Source organism: Amia ocellicauda, chromosome 2, assembly GCF_036373705.1.
Source record: "Amia ocellicauda isolate fAmiCal2 chromosome 2, fAmiCal2.hap1, whole genome shotgun sequence".
Lineage (NCBI taxonomy): Eukaryota > Metazoa > Chordata > Actinopteri > Amiiformes > Amiidae > Amia > Amia ocellicauda.
Window position 1 is genome coordinate 47,602,931 of NC_089851.1, and position 23,905 is coordinate 47,626,835.

The following is a 23,905-nucleotide window of genomic DNA, read 5'->3' on the forward strand; positions in this document are numbered from 1 at the left end:
TTCGAACATTATGCTGCTTGAGTTCCGGTCCCTAGTTTAAGCACACACCCCTCCTGCCCGTACTGTTAACCCGTCAGATGTTCACGCTATATGCCACTACTAGCAACCCAACAAGAAAATGTCGGGAGTGACAGCGTTTGCGAAGGTCTTCTCGGGATTTTTCAGGTTTTATTCGAGTCCTTCAATTCATCGAATACAACAAGAATTCACGAAATACAACAAGACGAGGCTGCTCAGCTATACGCAGCCAGGTACAGCTTACAAGTTACTATAATAACTTATTCTGTGTTTATTAGTCTACATATAGAATGTAATATAATAATAATAATAATAATAATAATAATAATAATATGTCATAAATGTATACATATGTGGTTCAGTTGTATTATATTATACACAATGTATAGTAACATATTTTATGGACAAAAAACAAAACAAAAAAACTGAATAGTAGTAATGGTGACCTTTACCCAACACGCAGGATTGTAGTAAGCTAACAGCAATGCATTTGCATTATTTTATTCCGTATAACTATAATGATAAACGGAAAATTACACGAACGACAGAAAGTGTTCAAGATTGTTCACTTGGATACGTCAAATTAGGCTATTATGTAAAACGCACCTTTTCCCATTTTCTATGTATTTATTTAGTGTAGTCTGTACTCCCTCGCACACCATTCCACCCCATCATCTCCACTAGCAACATCATTTAAACCCCAGAAAATACATAGGACTTATTTGAACTGTCTCCAAAACAGTAATATAACACGAGGAACACATTGTAAACACATGTATTTGAAATTGAACTTTATTTATATATAGCGCTGCCATTTTTCAAATTATAAGCTGTTACATTCACACATAAATGCAAACTCGTAATTTATGCACAGTGAACTAAGCTGGTAACTTATGTATACTTATACTCTCTGTGATATAAACATTATTTCTGTAGTTTCCTCATAGAATATAATTATCTGTTTCTAATTCTTCTGCTTATTATTTGCATTGTAAAACAGTTCTTCAGCCATCAAAGTGTTCACTTTTTGCACTATATCTGAAGATTTATGCTGTTGTTTTTGGTGTTGATTGGTTGTCCAAATGAACTTGAGGCACCCCAAGGACCCCAAAACCTTTTCTGATAGGTTACTTTTAGCACAATACTTGAACACTAATAGGAAATCATAGATTCCCTTTCTGAATATATCATTTTTTCTGATCTTTGATCTTCTCAGAATCAGAAGCTGTTATGAGTAATGTTACTGTGGAGCCGAGATAGGAAACTGTGTGAAGTTTCCAGAAATGCTATTCGTTTTCTGATCTGAGCTATGTATCACATGGGATATCGCCAAAAAACATCTTCACTTTTGAAGGCTTATAACTCCTTACGGGTGCCAGATACAATGATGGTCACTATAGAACACGTATAAGAAACCATATGGTCTGTATCCATGAATGACCTTCAACTGGACCTCTGACCTCTCCTTCAAGGTCAGATCAGATTATCTTGCATTTCAGGGTTACAGTTTGCAAAATCAATCACAGTTATCATAAATCATGTCACAAGGAGCCAAATATGTTCTTGTGAAAAAATAATATTTGATCTTTGATGTTTCCTTTTGAGTTCAAAGGTAAATTATATATTTAACTACTTTCAGTTTGAAGATAGAGACACATGCTATTGCACCATATGGAAACCATAAGTGATCTATTTAGAAATGTCCTTGATTTTGACCTTAAAGATTTTACCACTTTTAGCTCTATAACGCCTCACAGAGAGGAGATCGACCCATGGTCTATAGGTAACACATATAGGAAACCATATATAGGCTTTCAAAATATGACCTTGAATTTGACCTTTGACCTTTCCTTCCAGGTCAAATGTACTATGAGTATTAAAAAACATTTTCTTTATCCTAGAAGCAAGGCTCAAAGCTACAATCTGTCTTAACACAGTACTGATTTGTTCATATACTATATGAACACCGATACACATTGGCAATGCTAATCGTGTTAAAAATGCCCTATAACAGGGGTCCCCAACAGGTCGATCACAAGCTACTCTCTGAGGGACTCGCCAAACGATTTAGAAAATACAAGCAAAATAGCGGCAGCCCTCCCGAAGCCTGGAGAAACCACTGCCTTGCCCTAGGCACGATATACAAATCAATACTGGCATAATATACTAATGTCTAGGTCACACTACATGATTCCTAGCCCAATTTGGCCCTCCCTACAAATCTGCACTGATCGTCACGACAAGCAGCCTGGTCGGGGCCTGTCCCCATCACCGATGGTCATGTAGTGTGAGACGGTCTGGGATGTTATTGCTTGCCCTCTGATCCGAACGTAAGCTAGTCGGAGTGCCTACAATTTTATTAAACATGTTTAATATTTATGACTTGATTGGCACTTATCGTATAGCGTGACGTGATCAGTGTCACACAGAGACCGGCAGCAGCCAATGAGTGCTGAGCTGATTGAAGAAGAAAAAAGAAACAGGAAGACTAAACACGACATTGAATAAGATTTTTATTAATTTTATTAATTTATTAAAATACTTCAAATAGCAATGGTTATTTCCGGGCAGGTTATTTAAAAATACTATAATACAGGGAAAATAATATTTTCAAATACAAATACCAATTAATATTGGTAATTGACCCAGGTCTGCGCAAAATATCGATACCTACAATGTGATGATCATTCTGTGGGATGGATATAGCCTGTAAATGTTGCTCAGCTCCAGCTTTCACATGGAGTATACAGGCTATTGACCTTGCCTCCCCAGCCATGTCTTCACACACACTCTATTTTCTCTCAGTTTTTTGTGTTTGTCCAAACAGACAAACACAAACGGCAAAAGCGGCTTGTGGTCATGTTCTTGTTGTGCAGATTTCCTCAGTTCTGCACAGATGTACAGAAAACCACTGATCCTGTTGGTGGAGCAGCACAGATCTGTGCAGAATTGCGGACATCTGCTCTACACGAACGTGACCTGTAAATGTCCATGTCCATGTTTGTTTATCATTTCTCTGGGTGTATCACGTGTGTTTCCACGAGATATGGGGAGTTTAGAGGCTGTGTCAGAGCTCCCTACGACAAAGAATTTCAGATCAGCCATGAAGTATGTGACCGCCCAAAAAGTAAATTAGCAGTTGGGGGGGGGGCTGGTTCTGTCATCGTTTATCCTTCACATTAAACGTAAATGTCTGGTTGCATACTTATCACAGTCATGTTTTCTTTTCTCTTCATCCTCTTTTTTTTTTTTTTTTTGCTACCGGAGAGATATGTCCTCTTCATCGTAGCTACATGTGTTCGCTTCAAAACAAACTTGCATGAAAATCATGGGGCCCCTTTAGGGAGATTTGTGAGATGCAGTCATTGCACTTGCAACAGTAGGAGGGGCGGGGAATCCAGGGATTTTTATTTAGATGTTGCTGTCCATGCTGCAGATTCGATTTGGTTGCCCCTCGGGGGCCCCCACAGGCAGTTGCCTGCCTTGCCTGTCCTTACGCTTCACCTCTGTGTAATGTGCGCTCCTTCACGATGCAAAAGACATGAATTCGGTGCAAAATAGTCGTTAAGTATGAGCTGCCCACCGTTCACAAAATCGGGTCGGATTGAAGAAATGTGACCCCAGCTTAAGCCAATATTATATTCTAGCAGGTTTGCATTAACCATAACCTTTCTGGGTTCTAGCAAGAAGGCACACACACCAAGAGGCAATTAATATGCTCTTAATTTTACACATGCGCTTTACACTCCACCTTTAAAAAGGCTTTTCCTTTTGAAAGAACTGCTCAACACATGAGAAAATGGGAGTATTTTCTGCCCAAGAGCAGGCATAATACAAGGGATACAATAGCCTATAGTCTCCGTTATATCATAGTATTTACTGAAAATTTCAACCGACAATTTGTACAGTTTTTTTTTTATTTTTGTTTTTTAACTGTGGTGTCAGTTTTATCCATGTGAGCATTTGCTGCTATTCATAAATTACAAATTTGTTTTGTTGTCAATGCCAAAAACAAAAACGTAAATGTATATGTATATGTAACAAAACAAAAAAAATCTGGGTATGAATCAGGTTATGAGTTCAGTTACAAAAGTTGTCAATAAATTATGTTTTTTCACAATTTGTTCCACTACTATCCATAGTTAGTCTGTAGCAGGAGTAGGAATAATTTAGCCCCATACTTAGTCTCCTCTAGAGGGCAGCAGCAGTGATTTTGGGGTTTGTTGCACTGGAAACCTTTTTTAGTCCGCAGTTCATTACAATGGGTACAACATGCGTACTAGTTTAGTACGGACCTGCAAACTAACCACAAGATCCTCCCCAGTTAATATACTGCTTTCAGTTTGTTGCATTGTTGACCCATTGTTCTTGCTCGGCTCCCTTATTATTATTATTATTATTATTATTATTATTATTATTATTATTATTATTATCTGAGTTGTATTCTGATCTTTGATCTTTACAAAAGCCAGATACTGCTCTTGGCTATTAATACTTTATTTAAACAGGGAAAACCACATTGAGGCTGAAGTCTCATTTTCAAGTGTGCCCTGCAAGACAAGCATCACAAATAAGAAATATAAACATTTAAAAAGTTAAAATACAAACACTATAAATTTTAAATAAATACAATTATCAACATACACATGACAAATAACAATTGCATTTAACATAATTAAAATAAAAAATGTACCCTTTGAACTGTCCTAAAGGCACCAACAATTCCAATTTTAAAGAATTCTGCCATTTATTCTACAAATAGGACAACAACAAACCTAAAGCAACTTTGCCTAACTGAGAGGAAACCAAAGGAACCACTAGTGTAATCCATTCATGGAATCTAGTTACAATTAATGAATGTTGACAAATATGATGGAAGTTTTTGCATACGTGCTTTATAAATAAATATTATAGCATGCAGTTCCCTTCTAATATACAAAGATGTGCATCCCACCACTTCATACAGAATACAATGGTGTGTTCTGTACCCATGACCAGTGGTGTAGTCTAGTTTTTTGTAGTGAGTATACTGTGCTTTTCCCTCCCAGCCTCATACTCACCCATCCCAGAGCGACACCCCATAAGCACCACCACACTCACTAATGCATACAGTATGCATCTACATGTAATTGAGAGCATTCTGAAAGACTGCTTATGTGTTATCAACATGTCAATTTATTATAAGCAACACAAGACTTTAACAGCCAATGACATTTATAGCTGGGGAGACTGGACTGATTTTCTAATGTTTAGTGTTAATCACCATCTAACTCAGCCAGTTAAGAGCTACATTTAGTCTTAGATGTTATATGAATATGGTCCGTGGAGCACAGGTTTTATCAGCTGGCAATTTTCAATGCACATTTAAGAGTGTAAGTTGCAGCTATTATTAACAATAATGGAAAGCTGGGGCTTATCAGTAGCAGTATTAACAATGAACATGTGTGCAGTTCTATCACCAACACTCATTCATTTCAGAATATTATGAACTAAATTATGAGGACACAACAAGTGGTCCACATCTTCTCAAGCACACTTATCTTCCAAAACCATTGTCAAACTTAGGCTATGTACTGTATCAACTTAAATGCATGAGAAAGCATCCAGGAACTGCTACAAGACAAATAAGCTTCAAATAAGAAAAAACAAACAAGGTTAATTAAGAAATAAGCCTCACCTCAATAAATGAAGGCTGAAAAGGCACTTAACATCGTCAAAGTAGGCCCTGGGAAAAGAATGGACACTTACAGACAGCCAAGCTCCTGTTCCACCTAGATTGCTGGCAGTGTCCTTGGGGTGGGGTAAGAAGTGGAGGAGTGGGGTCACTAAGAGATCAACTCTTGCGCCCTCCGCTTACAACAGCAAAGCCGGCTGCTCTACTAGTGCAGCTAGGAGTGAGGCCTTAATCTACTTGCACAATATATGGTGCGGGGCAATCAAGCAATTATGTGCTACCTCCACGCATTATCATGGCAGTGGACCCCTGATCCAACAGGAGTGGGGCCACAGGCCCACTGAAACTCAACATAATACACAGTTGGCTAGTCAATCAGATTAGCCGAGCTGAAAAACAACAGTGTGTATAGTGTGGCAGCAAGAACATTAATGCTGCCTCCGCACAGCACAGGAGCACCCTACTCAACTGAACAGGACTGTGGAGAGCTCCACTGTGCTGACAACTTAAAATGTCATACAAACAAACTATATACACCACTGGGCACAGGAACCAACTTATGCGCCACACGTGGAACACAGGAGTAGTTGACGCCTGCTGATTAGTCCAGCTAAAGCAGGGCAACGTTAGCTCAACTGTGTTGACAAATGAACTATGTACACAGCGGAACACTAAAGTCAACTCAAGTGCTTACTGCTGAGGACAGCAGCGCAGCCAGAGCGCCATCAGCTGGGAACAGCGGCAGTGAGCTCAAGTCTTCTAACAAGCTAGAACGGAGCCACAGTCCTGCTGTTTACACATGTTATATATACATGTTGGGGTATAGGCCAGACACATGCACCACCGCAACACAATGCAATAATGTACTAACTATATACAGGGTGGCCTCATAAGGCAACGTACCAGGAATCTGCATGAGAGACCCTGGGAACACATCGACAGGGCTGTCAGTAAGTCCAGGAGCAGCTCATGCGGGTGCTCGACTGGAAGGCATAGTCTGGTGGAAGGGAAAAACATGGTTCAGGTAGCTCCATCCAGGATGCGCAGACTACGAAAGGAAATTCGGAGCCAGAGCCTGTGTTGTAGGGTTGGCAGTGCTCCGAGTTTGCAGGCTACAGAGTCGCTCCAGAGGTTCAACTCCAGCTCCGGAGCTGATGGAGGCCCTCTGCTCCAGTTTTAGGTCGGCTCCAGCAGCCCCAGCTCCAGCTCTGGAGCGGCTCTGGTGCAGCTCCACACTCCTGCTCCAGCTCCGGCTGCTTTTAACCAGCTCCAGCTCTGGAGCCACAAAAAACAGTGCAAACTAGGATGCGATCATTATTTATAATGTATCCTTTATTTATTTTATGTTAATAACTTGAACAGAAACAAAATATTAATAACAAACATCTGTTTAACCATTCAAACATGAAAAAGTAGAACATTGTAAAGATGTCTATGGCAATTAGGATTGCCAGCCGGCCAGTATTTTAGTGGACTATTTGTACACTACATGGTCAATAGTATGTGGACACCCCTTCTAATTACTGTGTTTGGCATGTGGGAGACTCTGAGTAGAGAAAGATTCTATGGTCTGATGAGACCAAAATAGAGCTTTATGGCCCCAACAACGGTAAGGGCGACATTTGGTGCAAGCCTAACATCGCACATCATATGTGGAAAGAGTTGAACATTGCTGTTCACCGAAGGTCCCCATCCAACTTGATGGAGCTTGAGCAATTTTGCAATGAAGAATGGGCAAAAATTGCTGTGTCCAGATGTGCAAAGCTGGTAGAGACTTGTACACATAGACTCATGGCTTTAATTGCTGCCAAAGGTGCCTCTAGCAAATATTGACTGAAGGGGTGATTACTTATGCATTCAATTTTTTTCTGTTTTGTATTTGTATTTAATTTAGAACAAAATGCATATCATATGTTTCACTTTGACATTATGGAAATGTTCGATGTTGATCAGTGGCAAAAACTCGATTCTGATTTCATGTTGTAACACAATGACGTGGAAAAGACCAAGAGGGGTGAATACTTTCGAGAGCCACTGTAAAATCAAGCCACACAGCAATCTCCTTAGACAAGCATTGGCAGTAGAATTAACTTTACTCAGAGCTCAATGACTTTTAACGTGGCACTGTCATAGGATGCCACCTTTCCAACAAGTCAGTTTTTCAAATTTCTGCGCTGCTAGAGCTGACCTGGTGAGCTGTAAGTGCTGTTATTGTTAAGAGGAAACATCTAGGAGCTACAACAGCTCAGCCGCGAAGTGGTCAGCCACACAAGCTCACAGAATGGGACTGTTGAGTGCTGATGTATGTCTTACATAAAAATAGTCTTTCATTGGTTGCAACAATCACTTCCGAGTGCCAAACTGCTTCTGGAAGCAACATCAGCAGAAGATCTGTTTGTCGGGAGCTTCAAGAAATTGGTTTCCATGGCCGAGCAGCCACACAAGCCTATGATCTCCATGTGCAATGCCAAGCATCGGCTGGAGTGGTGTTATGCTCGCCACCATTTGACCTGGGAGCAGTGGAAATGTGATCTCTGGTGTGATGAATCACTCTTCAGCATCTGGCAGTCGGACGGAGGAATCTGGGTTTGGCGGATGCCAGGAGAACACTACCTGCATGAATGCATAGACTAACTATAAAGTTTGGAGGAGGAATAATGGTCTCAGGGCTCGGCCTCTTTGTCCCACTGAAGGGAAATCTTAATGCTACAGCCTACAGTGGCAACAGTTTGGGGAAGGCCCTTTCCTGTTTCAGAATGACAACCCGTGCACAAAGTAAGGTCCATACAGAAATAGTTGTTGAGATCGGTGTGGAAGAACTTGACTGGCCTGCACAGAGCCCTGACATCAACCCCATGCCACCTTTGGGATGAATGGAAAAGCCGATTGTGAGCCAGGTCTGATCGCCCAACATCTGTGCCCAACTTCACTAATGCTCTTGTGGCTGAAATCCCCTCAACAATGTTCCAACATCTAGTGCAGGGGTGAGGAACCTTTTTCCTATCAAGGGCCATTCCAGTGTTCACAAATGTATTCACGGGCCACATCCTATATTAATACACCTACATCAAAACATTAATACAGATTAAACTTACATTCTAATGCAAGAACAAATCACTTTTTTCTAAACGCACACACTGCAATCAAAACATAAATAACTATATAGCCTACAATAAGCAAAAAGCTCCAAAACAGCAAACAATAAGATCATGAAACAAGTGTAAACGTAAATATTGGAATAATGCTCAAAAGCCATATTTTATAGTTCAAAAATAACTTTTGCATTTACCAAAACATAATTGTACAATAAAGTAAACATTTTCAACACTGTGCGAACTTTGTTTTTAACATACTGTTTTTATTCGCTTTATATATTTCAATAAACTATTTACTATATATTTAGCCTGCATACCTGACAGCTCGAGACTCTCCACTTTCCCTGCATGAGCTCGTACCTCACACTGCATTTTGACAGCCCTCTCCAGGTGAACACTTTTACTCCACGAAAATATAGCATTGCAATAAATGCTCCTCCGCTGATAATGTCCATGAATAATTTTTTTGCGTGCGATGTGCCTGCGTTATTGCACTCTACTATGTGAAGTAGCAATCGCGTATTGATCAGTAGAGTAAAAGCACTCGGTGCCATTTGGACCTGGCGTTTCACTCGCAATGTTTTCACAACACTGGCACAAACCCACAAATGATCTGTCATTCCCAGTATCACTGATGCCCCTGAATCAGTCATGTTCATATACATGACATGTCCAAAACGAGCTCTCTTCAATCTCCATTTCCAACCCATGTTTATTTGCGGGTAATCAGTGTATCCACTCAATCTGACTACAGTTGTAAGAAAACACCTGTAATGCTGTACAATGCGTGTGTTTTTCAAGCACATGAAAAACTGTAGACGGGTAGAGATCACCACTTGAGCGCCAAACTGACTCTATTGTAACGGGCAGGCAGGATTATGGGTTATGTTTGAGTTATTATGTATTTTAATGACTGGTGAAAATAACCTGATTTTGGCTATTCTAGGTACATGTGTTTATAACTTATTTATTTTCGTGTTTATGCAGTTAAAACGCAGTACAGATGTTTATTACATATACTCGGCGCTTCTAGTGTTTAGTGTATGTCACAGAAATTATTTTTTTCAAATGGAATCTAGGGCCGGAGCAAACAGGGGCCGTATACGGGCCGGAGGCTGGATGTTCCCCACCACTCATCTTGTGGAAAGCCTTCCCAGAAGAGTGGAGGCTGTTATTGCATGAAAGGGGGGACCAACTCCATATTAATGCCCATGATTTTGGAATGAGATGTCTGATGAGCAGGTATCCACATACTTTTGGCCATGTAGTGTATGTACTTTGACCCCCTGTCCAGTATTTTTGGAAGATGTCCGGTTATTTTAAGTACTGTATTGAATATGTAGTTTAAAATGTCATCAGTGTACAATTTGCCCTCAAACACCTGCCCATCGTCGTCTAATTACCAGCACCCCCTTTAGGTTTACATTTCGCAAACCCCCCCCCCCACCAGGGGTCCGGTATTTTTGTATCTCAAGAGTGGCAAACAAGGTGCAGGGGGCAACCAACTTTTGGACAAAATAGTCAGGACATTTCAGATAACAGATGGCTATAAAATGAGGTTAATTTAGGTAGAATTTGGTTGGAATAAAATAAATTTGGAAATACTTAAAACTTTAGAGTTATAATGGACTTTACTTCTTTTGCAAGTGGTTTATTAGAGATGCCCTGAGATTATGGAATCACTTCTTGAACGGAGTGAGAAAGTGAAGTTGTCATATAATTACAATTAATTAAAAAATATTATTATTATTATTATTATTATTAATATTATTATTATTATTATTTCTTGGCAGATGCCCTTATCCAGGGCAACTTAAAACATAAGTGCAAAACAAAGTGCAACAATACAGTTAAGTACAAGACATCAAACATTACAAATTCAATTTACATTAAACATACCAATTCAAAATATAATACATTTTACAACTTCCAGTTTACACAGGCAAGTACAGTAAGTGAGGTCATACATCATGGACAGTAAAAACTAAGTGCTGTCAAGATGTAGGGTCACAGTCAAGGGCTACGGGAAAGGGAGCAAGGAGGGAAAACAATAAAAAACACAAGAAGCGTAATAAAACTCTGTAAAGTGCTATCTAACAGGGATTAAAAGGACTAATATTACAAGTACTGTCTGAAAAGATGTGTCTTGAGTAAGCGCCGGAAGGAGGTCAAGGACCTGTTCTGACTTCAGTGGGAAGGTTGTTCCACCATTTAGGGGCCAGGGATGAGAAGGAGCGGGCTCTGGAGGAAGGAGAGTGGAGAGGAGGCAGAGTTAGTCTTCTGGCACTGGAAGACTGCAGTGGTCTGGAGGGGTTGTTTGGAGAGATGAGTGTCTGAAGGTAACTTGGTGCAGTGTGGTCGAGACAGTGGTAGGTTAGGGTCAATGTCTTGAACTGAATGCGTGCCGGTATTGGGTGCCAGCGGAGGGAGCAGAGCAGTGGAGTAGCGTGTTTCGAATCGGGGCAGATAGAATATCAGACGAGCCGCTGAGTTCTGGATGAGCTGGAGTGGGCGGGTAGTAGTTGCAGGGAGGCCAGCCAGGAGGGAGTTGCAGTAGTCCAGGCGGGAGAGGACCAGTGACTGGATGAGCAACTGAGTCGAGTAGTCGGTGAGGAAGGGATGGATTCGGCGTATGTTGCTCAGGAAGAATCTACAGGTGCATAGGTGTGGAGAGCACAGGATCGAGGGTGACTCGAAGAAGGAGAGAGTGTGGTGGATTCCAAGGGGATTGAGATGGAGAGGTCAGCAGAAGGTGAGGAATAGTGGGGGAAAAACAGGAGATCCGATTTGGAGAGGTTGAGCTTGAGGTGGTGCGAGTGCATCCAGCCGGAGATAGCTGACAAGCAGGAAGAGATACGAGAGGGGATGAGAGGGTCAGAAGAGAGAAAAGACAGGAAGATCTGGGAATCATCAGCATAGAAGTGGTAGGAGAAACCATGGGATGCGATGAGGGGGCCCAGGGAGCGAGTGTAGAGAGAGAACAGGAGGGGGCCCAGGACGGAGCCTTGGGGAACGCCTGTGAGGAGAGGTTGGGGGTTGGATAAGGAACCTCGCCATGTTACTTGGTAGGTCCGGTCCGGTCCAGTAGGAGGAGAACCAGGTGAATGAAATCCCAGAGATTCCAAGGTCAGCGAGGCAGGAGAGGAAGATGGAGTGATCGACAGTGTCAAATGCTGTGGAGAGGTCAAGGAGGATGAGGACTGAGGAGAGGGAGGCCACCTGAGCACAGCTGAGGGAGTCAGTGACAGCCAGAGGGGAGTGAGGAGTTGAGGAGGGAGGAGATGAAGATCAGATCAGTAGATCAGGAGCGGTTGCTTAGAGGAGGCGAGAAGGGAGAGGGTCCAGGGCACATGTTGTAGGTGTGTGACGTAGCAGGAGAGCGGAAACTTCAGCATCTGAGAGAGGAGAGAATGAAAAAAAGGAAACTTGATCAGTGGGAGGTTTGGGTGTGATGGGAGAGGAGGGGGGACGGATGTGGATGTGGATGTCTGCAATCTTGGAGCGGTAGACTTTGAGGGCAGCTGGGAGGTTGGTCCTTTTCCACTTCTGTTCGGCGGCACGCAGACTAGTTTGGGTTGAGTGGAGAAGAGCAGAGATCCAAGGCTGAGGAGGGAAGGGATGGGCAGGACGAGACGTGAGAGGAGAGAGAGAGAGTCAAGGGAGGAGGTGAGGGAGGAGAACAAAGAGGAGGTAGCACAGTTGACAGATAGATGGGAAAAACAGTCAATGGAAGGTAAGAGAGTGAGGGCAGTGGAAGCATGGGTGGAGGGGGAGACCGGGAGATTACGGCGAAAGGTGACAGAGAGAGTGGGTGGAGTGGGGAGGGAGGGGAGGGAAAGGGAGAAGGAGATGAAGTGGTGGTCTGAGATGTCCATGGGTGTCACGGAGAGTGTTGAAGGGGTGCAGCCTCTAGAGAAGATGAGGTCTAGCTGGTGGCCAGCCCTGTGAGTAGGGGGAGATGGGGAGAGAGAAAAGTTAAAGGAGTGAAGGAGAGGAAGAAGTCTGTCACAGTGGGAAGGGTTGGAGAGGTGGATATTGAAGTCTCCCAGGAGGATGGTAGGTGAGGACAGTGAGGGGAGGGAAGAGAGAAGAAAGTCAGGTTCATCCAGGAAGGAGGTGAGTGGACCAGGTGGACGGTAGAGAACTAGAAGGAAGAGGTGAGAGGGAGAGGTGAGTTCCACTGCAATTAATTCAAAGCTGTGGTTCATGATAGAGGAGAGAGAGGGGGAGATCAGGAGCCCTGTTCCTCCTCCCCACCCGGTAAGATGAGGGGAGTGGGACAGGACAATCAGAGAGGATAAGGCAGCAGGGGTGGTAGAGTTGTCCGGGGAGATCCATGTCTCGGTGAGAGTGAGGAAATCCAGAGATTGGTGAGAGGTGAGTGGCAGTTCCACAGGCCACCAGAGAGTGGAGTAGAGGGGAGGGAGGAGGAGGGGAGAGGCAGAGAGATGAGGTTAGAGGGATTAGGGAAGCAATGGCGTGCAGCTGCACGCCGAAAAGACAGAGAGAGCAGAACAGGAATCTGATAAATTGTCATGGCTTCTTGCCGGTTCTGTACGGCGTCTCCTCGCAGTCTTCTCCTCGCTGGAGTCCCGCAGCTAGTGTCCCTGCCCTTTGGAGATGGGACCCTACAGAAGGGCTGGTTAGGATGACCCAGGATTAATGGCCGCTTTATATCTGAAAACAGACAAAGACAGTGCCAGACACACGCAGTTAAACTGAACAATAGCTCATAGTACTGCTAAATTAATGCTAAATAATCACAGCCTGCAATGTAATGCTTCTGATTTACAGAAAGTACATGTCGAGTGTGCTAAGTAAGTTGCTAAATTAACTTAAATAATGTATTATGTACTAATAGCTGGAATGAGAACTGATCTTATTTTATAACCCCCAACATACAACAATACCTATGAAGTTATATATTTTGTTAATTTAAGAGAACTGGACTTAATATCTGGGTGAATTTAATGGAGGGGGGAATGAGTGGAGCAGCTCCAATGACCTCAGCTCCGGCTCTAGGCTCTGGAGCGCTCCAATGAGCTCCACTGTGGCTCCAGCACTTACAGCTAACTAACTAACAAAAACTGTCCAGCTCCGCTCTTGCTCCGGGTCCTGGAGCTGGCTCCGTGCTCTGGAGCCGGTGTACGGCAAACCCTACTGTGTTGTCCATCTGAACCAGCTCATGTCTGTCCCACAGGACTGGCAGGAAATGACATGAGCACTGTTTGTAACTCCAGGACATTGGTATGGAGGGCCTGTGTGGGCTCCATCCACCTGCCTCGGACACAACATCTGTCACAGACTGCTCCCCAACCTTGTTTGGAGGAGTTTGTCGTCATGAGTGCTCTGTGGCAGACTGGGCCCAGGGGCACACCGAGGGTCAAATTGTGAGGGCTCCACCACCAATGGAGCGCCTTCCAGCACACCGGAGTGACTATGACTCGGCGTGCTTGATCGCGGCGAGGGTGCATCTGTAGAGACCTGAACCACCACTACAGCAGCCTCAATTGGAGGAGGGCGAGGGGGAGGGTCTGTAATGCAGCCGCTAGGAGGCCCAGCAGCCTCTGGCAAAGGAACACCCTGACACAAGCTCTCAGTCGAAAGAGGGAGAGACACGTGTATATGGAGGCAACACTCTCGAATCGAGGTACAGTCCATGAAACTGTGCTTGCCGAGTTGGTGTCAGGCGGCTCTTTTCTCGATTGACCCGAAGGCCCAATTAGGAGAGACGGCATAGAATCAAGTTCTTGTGGCTCTGAACCTTCTTCGAATCTCTCACCCCTATGTATATCTCCTGCTAAAAATGACTGGCACAATATGCAGGGAAAACAGAATACTGTATTCCATGTAGAGCAACCACAGCAACCACATAGACAGGTTTTCTTATCATTCTTATCATTCATATTTTCTTATCACTCTTGAAAGTGTCCTGTTGCAAGTTTTCCCCTTGTCATTTGTTTGTTGAGTAATGCATGAATGTCTGGTCTGTTGGGGCCAAGCTATTTCATTACAAACTTGTCTTTTTTAAGAAACTCTACACCCACACAGCAGGCTCAGCTGCATTGGTTGCCAATCTTTACAGGTGCCTAAACGTGCGGACTGACACAAGAGACAATGGAGGACTCAGAGTTGTGGAGTGTGAGGGGCAGCCTCTATTAGTGCTTCCTACAGTTCCCATATTTGACCACAAGGCACCACTTGTTGTCAAATTTTATCCATTGATTGTACAGAAACTGGGTAATATTTATTACAAAGTAATTTATGATGTATTTGTAACGTACCGCGGAGCATGGGCACAGGGGGACCCAGTTGTGGTGCATGGTAGAGGTGGTCAGACAGGTGTGGGTCAGATAGGGCAATCAAGGACAAGGTGAAGACGTGGTCATGGTCACAAGCAAGGGTCCGGCAATCAGGCAAACAGAGTCAAGAGGAAAGTCCAAAGTCATGGTCGGGAGGTCAGGCAAGGAATCAACGGAACAAGGTGATAATCAAGGCACGGGGAGTAACACTCGGATATGTAGTACAATACTGACAAAACTTTTTAGTGACTGAGAGTGAGTGAAGGGTTTAAATGTGGAGCAGAGAAACAAGATGGGAGGTGCAGGGCGAATGGGAGCAGGGGGTGATCACAGAAGTGCACAAGGGTTCCAGGAATGTTGATAGAATGATCGAAAGGAGCTGGGAGAATTGACTGATAAGGCAGGGTGATGGTGACATGTAGTGGGGGAAAGTGGAAGTGCTAGATGGTAGCCGTGACAGTATTCATGTGGATAATGAGTTTATAGGGAAGAAGTATTTTTGAGTAGATATATTTTTTAGTGGTCCTCTGCCCCTGCCCATTTTAACAAGCTGCGCCTGCTGAATATGTTGATTGCAAAGTTATTGTCTAGGACAGTATAATTAGACTGGCTGCAATGCAGTTACAACTGAATTTCAATAGCATACATTGGGCTAGATATTCAAAATGAGTGCCACGCAAGGAAAATGCGACTTGGCCAGTACCTATCAAAAATGGTCCAAGGAAGGAAAAGCGGTGAACTGGTGACAGGGTCATGGGCGGCCAAGGCTCATTTGATGCACGTGGGGAGTGAAGGCTGGCCCGTGGGGTCCGATCCAACAGACGAGCTACTGTAGCTCAAATTGCTGAAAAAGTGAATGCTGGTTCTGATAGAAAGGTGTCAGAACACACAGTGCATCTCAGTTTGTTGCGTATGGGGCTGCGTAGCCGCAGACCAGTCAGGGTGCCCATGCTGACCTCTGTCCACTGCTGAAAGTGCCTACAATGGGCACATGATCATCAGAACTGGACCACGGAGCAATGGAAGAAGGTGGCCTGGTCTGATGAATCACGAGTTCAAGGTGTTGACTTGGCCTCCAAATTCCCCAGATCTCAATCCAATCGAGCATCTGTGGGATGTGCTGGCCAAACAAGTCCGATCCATGGAGGCCCCACCTCGCAACTTACAGGACTTAAAGGATCTGCTGCTAACGTCTTGGTGCCAGATACCATAGCACACCTTCAGAGGTCTAGTGGAGTCCATGCCTCGACGGGTCAGGGCTGTTTTGGCGGCAAAAGGGGGACCTACATAATATTTGCCAGGTGGTCATAATGTTATGGCTGATCGGTATACATCCTAGATTTGTGAGCTAATAATTGTAGACAAGATATAGTCATAGTTAATAGCTCAGGGGAAGGGGACAGAGAGGCAATCAATATAAACAACACGAGTACTAGCAATGACCACATACATGCAGCATGATACTAACTACCTTCCATATGTATGTATGTATGTATTGTCATTCTGTCAAAAAGAAAAACAATTGTTAGGAACTTGTTCTGGTACAGCACACATACAACCATCAATAAAAACAGACTGGCTGTGTTGACTGTGTGTTGGAATGTCGCTGTCCAGTCGCTGCCCCCTGAAATAATGCTGTTAACGCCATGGTTTTCAACACATTTTGTGCATCGCCAACCTGTTTTTTGGGCGGCTCCCAGCTACGAAAATAGCAGGAATCACACATAATGTCAGCCACTCCCCTATTTTGCACCTTGCATACAATTAAAGGGTGAACTGCGCAGAATGGATTGCGAGGCACAAAACGGGGTTTTGAATATAGGAAATAATGAGCATTTTTGCGCGCTAACCCCTCTGCGCTGTGCACAAACCCTACGAATATCTAGCACATAATGTCTTAAAACATAATTCATGTTTTTTCATTGAAAGTGAGATAAATTATATGTAGACATTAATTTTGCATTCATTTCTCTGTTTCTTATTCTAGGCAAAAAGAATGTGAAGCCACTAGAAGGGATAACAATCCTGGATCTTACAAGGCATGTTTTCTTATTGTATTTTTGGTTATGTATATACCCACATTTATTACACTTATGTATAAATGCAATTTGCCATATATATATTTTTAACCTAATTTGTTGCAGACATTTTTACAGGAAAACCAAACTAGTGTTAATCATTTGAAAACTATGTTTTTATTTTACTCCGACTCTTAATGTAACAAACTTAACAAGACATTAAAGGTTGATGACCACATATCCTGTAACAGGACAGCAATTATTGAAACACACATGTTATTGTAATTTCAAAGTCAATAAAAACATATTCAGAGGTACATCTTACTATACATTAGATTATTACCTACATACATTATTTTTTATTTTATGAGAAAATAAAGTTACTAATTCATGCAGCTTGAATGGGTGCTACTGCCTGCACCACTGCACAGTGTGCTGTTATGCCTAGTGTTAAAACACAGTTTTGCGCAGTTATTAGCTGAATGCACCTTGCAAAAACTGGTATATTCAGTCTAATTAAGGCTTTCACACAATTCAAATTCGATTGTGCTATGCACATGTTTATTGTCAGTCCGGAGTACATTTGCATCTCATATTTCCAATTACCAAGTCATTACCATATGTTAATAAGCCACGGCATTAAAGGAACAGGACACTGCAGGTGGATAAATGAAGGCAGTGTCCTAGACAAAGGCGAGTGCTATGTTTCACATTCTGTTATTTGTACACACACACACACACACACACACACACACACACATATATCTAATGAGATATAGTGATATAGTAGTGCACACCTCTATGCCATTGTCCTGAAAGGGCAAACAACAAGGCTCATACAAGTATTATTGTGAACGTAGTAGTAATAAATATTATCCAATACCCAAAATTGCCATAATTGCCTGTATGTATGTAGGTCAACACAAAATCAAATATAATAGTATGTACATGACTGCTGCTGTGTGTCCAAAACAGGTGTGTAGCACCTAGTGCTGTGTAGCTGCCATATCCTGTTGATTTCCATAAGTATGCTTGTTTTTATTGTTTGAAAATATATTACTTACACTGTGCAAAGGGATGATTTATTTATTTTACTTACATTCAGTACATATTTGGATGTCCTATTATTATTATTATTATTATTATTATAAAGCTATTGTTTTTGATTTCTTACATTTAGTTTGGCTGAATTCGCTTAATGATCCACTCTAACTGGATATCAAGGAGTTATCAATGAGCTCGGATTTAACATTCCCTGAACCGTGTTATTGAAATGCAGTTCTAATGAAGAGAAACTGTATAAAAGCCTTATTAATTGCCTTATAACTGTTCATTCTCATTTAACTTCAGGAAAAAAAAAATCATTAAAATATATATAATGTAACGATATGGCCTTTTTGTTTGCCTTCATTGTTGGAGTTCGACACTAACGGCAGGAATAATGGAGAGGACACAGGGTTCAACACGAACTACAGGAACTTTATTGTCCACAGTCAATCTCAGGCTGGAATGACGCTCCTCAAGCACGCTACCCTCTCAGGCTCTCCACTCTAACACTCTATACCACTGAACTGTACACAACTCCTCCGCACGAGAACCGGGCAACCCTATTTATGCCCTCTGGCCCTGTGACTGGGTCCTCCAATCATAGCGCCTCCCGTGTTCCCGTGTGGGGCTAACCCTTAACCCCGGAACTAACCCCGCTACACTAACCAACACGCACATGCACCCCACGTGAACATCCAAGCACGCACGCACAGTATTAACCGCCCCACCCCCAACACACAGACAGACCCCCAAACACACATATATACATACAGATGCACCCTCCCAATCCCAGATGGCTACAATAATTTAAAAAAGAAAAACCAAATCAAATAAATTACAGCCCGCTAATTGTAGACAAGATTTAGGGTCGGATTAAATCAAAAACTTTGACCCACCCGCTAATAGAAAACTACAGAACTATACTCAGTTATTTTCAGTAAGATGGCCTTTCTTCTAATAATAAAATGTAACCGCTATGATGTATAGGTTTGTAGCTTGCCATTAGTGGGTGGGTCAAAGTTTTGATTTAATCATTTCATATATGTATTTATGTCATTCTGTAAAAAAAAAAAAAAAACCTGTGGTGCAGCACACATACAACCATAAATAAAAAACACAGAGCCCTATTGTTGATTGTGTGCTGGAATTTCGCTGTCCACTAGCTGTCCCCTGAAAATGGCATGGTTATCCACGCATTATTGTAAGCATCGCAGACCTGTTTTTTGCGTGTTGCACAGCTACGAAAATAGCAGGAATCACGCATAATTTCAGCCACGCCGCCCATTCTACGCCTTTAAAGGCGTAGAATGGATATCCATGTGCACTGCGCAAACCCCTCTTTCATTTAATTTAATTTACATCACAAAACTTCATAATTGTATTTATTCAATCTTTACATTCATCTTTTCTTTAAATAATAAGTTTGTTATATTCTGCAATGCAGGAAAATAATTGACTTGAGTAGGAGTAGTATTTACTGAGATTATTTTGATTACTGAAAGTTTCAATTTACATTTCCTGTATTCCATTGCTTTTAATTTCATATATATGAAAGAATTTCTAAACTTATGACCATTTACACTGACTTTTCATTATTTTTCTCTGTAAGTAAAAGTTGCTAACTAGTAAAAATTAGATTTCCAAAGTTAAAGCATTTTAAAATGACTTGTTATTTCAATATTTTATACTTGGACAGTTGAGATCTAGGATCTTTGGATGATCCTAATACAGAATGTTTAGAAAAAGTGTCATGTAACTCTAATGCCCCGTCCCCACTGGCGGATGCTTCCAGGTTTTGTGGACGGTTAACTATCTGCTGCCAGACGTGGCCGTAAGTGTCCGTCATGCCCACCAAGGAAATACTTCGCTTTCAGAAGCGAGATGTGTGCTTGACTTGTAGACGGATAGGGAAGAGATCAGCTACATTATGTTGGAAGATATAATATCAAGTGCCGTGTGGGATCACGAAGAAATTACTGTTTTATTAGCAGCATGGAGTGAAATCCACGTGCAGAAACAATGACTGCTTACAGTTAATATCCGAGTGTATTAACACAGGACCCCGGTACAGTGCCCTGACTAGTTAAAAATCAACTGAAGGATAATAATCGGATCGGTAGCAGCCGATTTTATTAATATTTTATTAACAACTGGACGGTGTTTCAGGCTGTCGTTTTGTGAATGGTGTGCAAGGACAATCCGCAGAGACAATCAGTTTGAAGGCGAACTTCAAAAGGCGATTGAAGGCGATTTACTGTTTACAAGTTAAATTTACAAGTTAAATTAATGAATAAATAAATAAATACAGCAAATCTGGGTTTCCCTCTAAAACATTAAGGACTGGTTTAATAAATGCGTCCATAAACTCCATGACTGAAACGTGCACACTTTAGTTAAATTATAACCTGCTATATTGTAGCTGGATGATTAATCGTGAAATGTGTGTAATTTGTTTCAACTGTAACTTACCCTGGTTAAGGACGTCTCCTAAGTAAATTATAAATAATACCGCAAAAAGTATTGTTTGCAGTTACAAATCTGCAGAAAGAGTAATAAGTTAAGGGAGTCACATTGTGCCATTTAAAATACATATATACTAGCACAAATGATGCACAGCAAAATCTGTAGTGTTGAAATCCCAGTGTTAAAATCAGTGTTGTTTCAACACTAAAAAGATTCAGTTGACACTTTTAGAGTTAAACCATCTCAAACACCAAAAATTGTTGTTTTATGGTTTTATTTTTTTCTTTATAATTGTATGTTAATTATTGTACATTAATTATTGTTTGATCGTAAAATGTATCTTTACCCACCAATGTATATATATTTGTGTTGTTTTGATTTAATCCCAGCCTAGATCTCATTTGAAAAATTACATGCCATTACAAATATGTTCAGATCTGGTTTAGCTATGGAAAAAGTTAAAGAAAATGTTATAAAAAATGTACTATAAACATGTTACTGAGTCCTATAACGTACAATAAGATCCTTTGAAATTTGACCACTTTAAGTAGTTGTACACCTGGAACATGAACAGCTTTTGAGGTGCTGTGCTTGTGTGTGAGTTACAGGTATTACAAAAAATACTAAAAATCAGCCTACACATTCTCATACTGAGGGAAACTCAAAATTATTTTATCTCTTTGCAGACAATCCCATACTATTTAATTTATAATATTCTCTTTAAATTATTGCAGAGTTTTGGCTGGTCCTTTTGCAAGTATGATTCTTGGAGATCTAGGTGCAGAGGTAATTAAAGTGGAGAGACCAGGTAAGGGAATAATACAAATCATAAATTATGCTTGAACATCATGCTGTTTTATATGTTATATTTATTGATTAAACTTCAGAAAAATGTTGTTCATTTATTGATAATATACATTATTATACAATTTTGGGGTTTTGTATTTTTAGAAATGCCAGTTGTTATTCAGCATGGCTTACTGTGGTGCTGGTGAAGGATGCATAGTTCAAGCAGCAGAGCTATGGCATTGCACAGATTATTAATTCAGTTCTCACTGATGTCACTTGATCTCAAGGTAAACTTTATTGTTGCATGAGAAGGTAAAGAAATGCTGTCCACTCAATTTTGGCAGTGCTATTTAGACTATGACATATCCAGAACAATTAGAACAGTGTTTATAGATAAAATTATACGTAGCTATATGTTTTACGTAGCTTATACATTTTAGGAAAACAAATTGTGATGGTTGTCTTTCCAACATGTAATGTTGTAGTTGTACAGGGTACTATATCTTCAAATATGTACTGTACCTGTTTTAGCCAGAAGGACATATATGTACTATATGGACAGAATATGTACATAAATAATTACAATAATACTATTGGATGGTAAGAGGAAATATGGGTATGTTACTATACCTTTCATAATATTACATTGCCATAGTTTACATAACTCCATTTTATAAACATAAAACCTGTTTTAGGTTTTCCCTTTATTATAATGTTTTATTTAATAATCATACTACATGTATAGTTATAAGTATACTCTACCTATTTTTTATTTATTTATTATATAATTTGCAACAAAAAATATTAATGTTACACAGTAATAAATAATAGTAATAATAATGGTATTGCTATTATGATGGTAGAAACCATCAGAATCAAAGTAGATTGCACAGTAGACTTTTAAACTCAATGACACTTTAAAAATAGATGTGTAGCACTTTATTATTTGGCTAAGCATAAGTGCTGGACACCTATTTCGAGAGTGTGGTTGTGTTTAAAAGTCTACTGTGCAATCTACCTTGATGCTAATGGTTTCTATGTAAATACAGTGTGCTTATTACATTGTATTATTCTATTTTTTAGCTTTTTACGGGACATTCTTTTTTGAAATATGTTTTAGTTTTTACATCATTTGGTGTTTGATGGTGTTTTCCCTATCTTTATAATGGAAAACTTATTTAATTTAATATTCAAAGCTTTCTCTTTAAAACAAAAACTATTGAATGTTTTAACACAGTCCTTAACATACACGTTATTATTTAAACAAACAATGTTTTCACATGACATGATAAGAATACTTTGTGGACAAAGTGCTGTCACTAATTCATGAGCAATTCAAGACTTATGCTATGGCCACACTACACGATTTCTACAATCTCACACAATTTTGAGGACAGTGGGCAGCTCATACTTAACGACCAAATGTATGTCTTTTGCATCGTAAAGGAGTGCACACGACAGGAACGTTAAGTATAGGGGTCACACAATTCATGACTGATCTGAAATCCTTTATCATGGTCAGCCCCAACACAGCCTCGAAACTCCCCAAATCTCGTGGAAACACGCGTGATCCATCCAGACAAAAAGTAAACAAACATGCACCTGGATATTTACAGGTCACATTTGTGTAGTGCAGATGTCTGCAATTCTGCTGTTCCACCAATGGCATCGGTGGATTTCTGCAGATCTGTGCAGAACTGCAGAAATCAGCATATTTCTGCGTATGTGTATTCATTGGCATTTTCTATGGAATTAAAATCAATCAATATGGAACACCCTACTAGCTACTATACAGTAACCTTTTATTCAGACACATTGTACAAAAAAGTGATGTACCTAATACATTTGAACTGTATCCAGGTACTGTTACTCTAGTAGTATTTTCCCAAACAAAAGATCGAAGTTGAACACCAAAACTCCTGTACAAAGAGCATTTTCCTGATGTAATTGAAGCTAAATTTAGTTTTAAAATAATCAAATCAAATCTACAACAGATAATGTGTCTGTATACTTTATAAGTTTCTTGTAGGTGCTCTGATAACATTATAGAAGCTAGCTAGCTTTTTCAACTACATAAAATAGTGTTGTTTATGGTACATTCACATCTTGATACCTGTCACAGTTCCCTAGCCTTGACCCTCTTTCCCCACTAGAGGCCACCAATGTTCCCTTGTCTTTTCCTGCTCCCTTCACTGCTTTCCTTTTTCACTCTGTCAATTAACATTCCTTCACACCCTTGTGCACTTCTGTTCCTGTCCTCTGCTCTTATTGGTCCTGCTCCTGCCTTCCTAGTTTCTGCTCTCCTTTATAAACCCCTCACTGCCCACACTCTGGGCGAAGTGTTGTCAGCTCCACCTGCATCACCAAGCCTGGCTCCTTGTTGTCCCTGGCTCCTTGTTGTCCCTGGCTCCTTGTTGTCCCTGGCTCCTTGTTGTCCCTGGCTCCTTGTTGTCCCTGGCTCTATCTTTGTCCTGTATCTCTGTCTCTCTCGCTCCCAGT

General features: G+C 41.1%; 1 protein-coding gene across 2 annotated transcripts in view; it reads left to right on the plus strand.

The window, feature by feature from the left end:
• The first annotated feature begins 60 nt into the window (after nt 1-60).
• Nucleotides 61-23,905, plus strand: part of sugct (succinyl-CoA:glutarate-CoA transferase) — a 288,833-nt gene continuing 264,988 nt past the window's right edge. For both annotated transcript variants that reach the window (XM_066687287.1, XM_066687297.1), the window contains exons 1-3: nt 61-251; nt 17,077-17,128; nt 21,352-21,425. In XM_066687287.1, the coding sequence (XP_066543384.1) occupies nt 119-251; nt 17,077-17,128; nt 21,352-21,425 (259 nt within the window). In that variant the 5' untranslated portion in view covers nt 61-118. The remainder of the gene's footprint in view (nt 252-17,076; nt 17,129-21,351; nt 21,426-23,905) is intronic.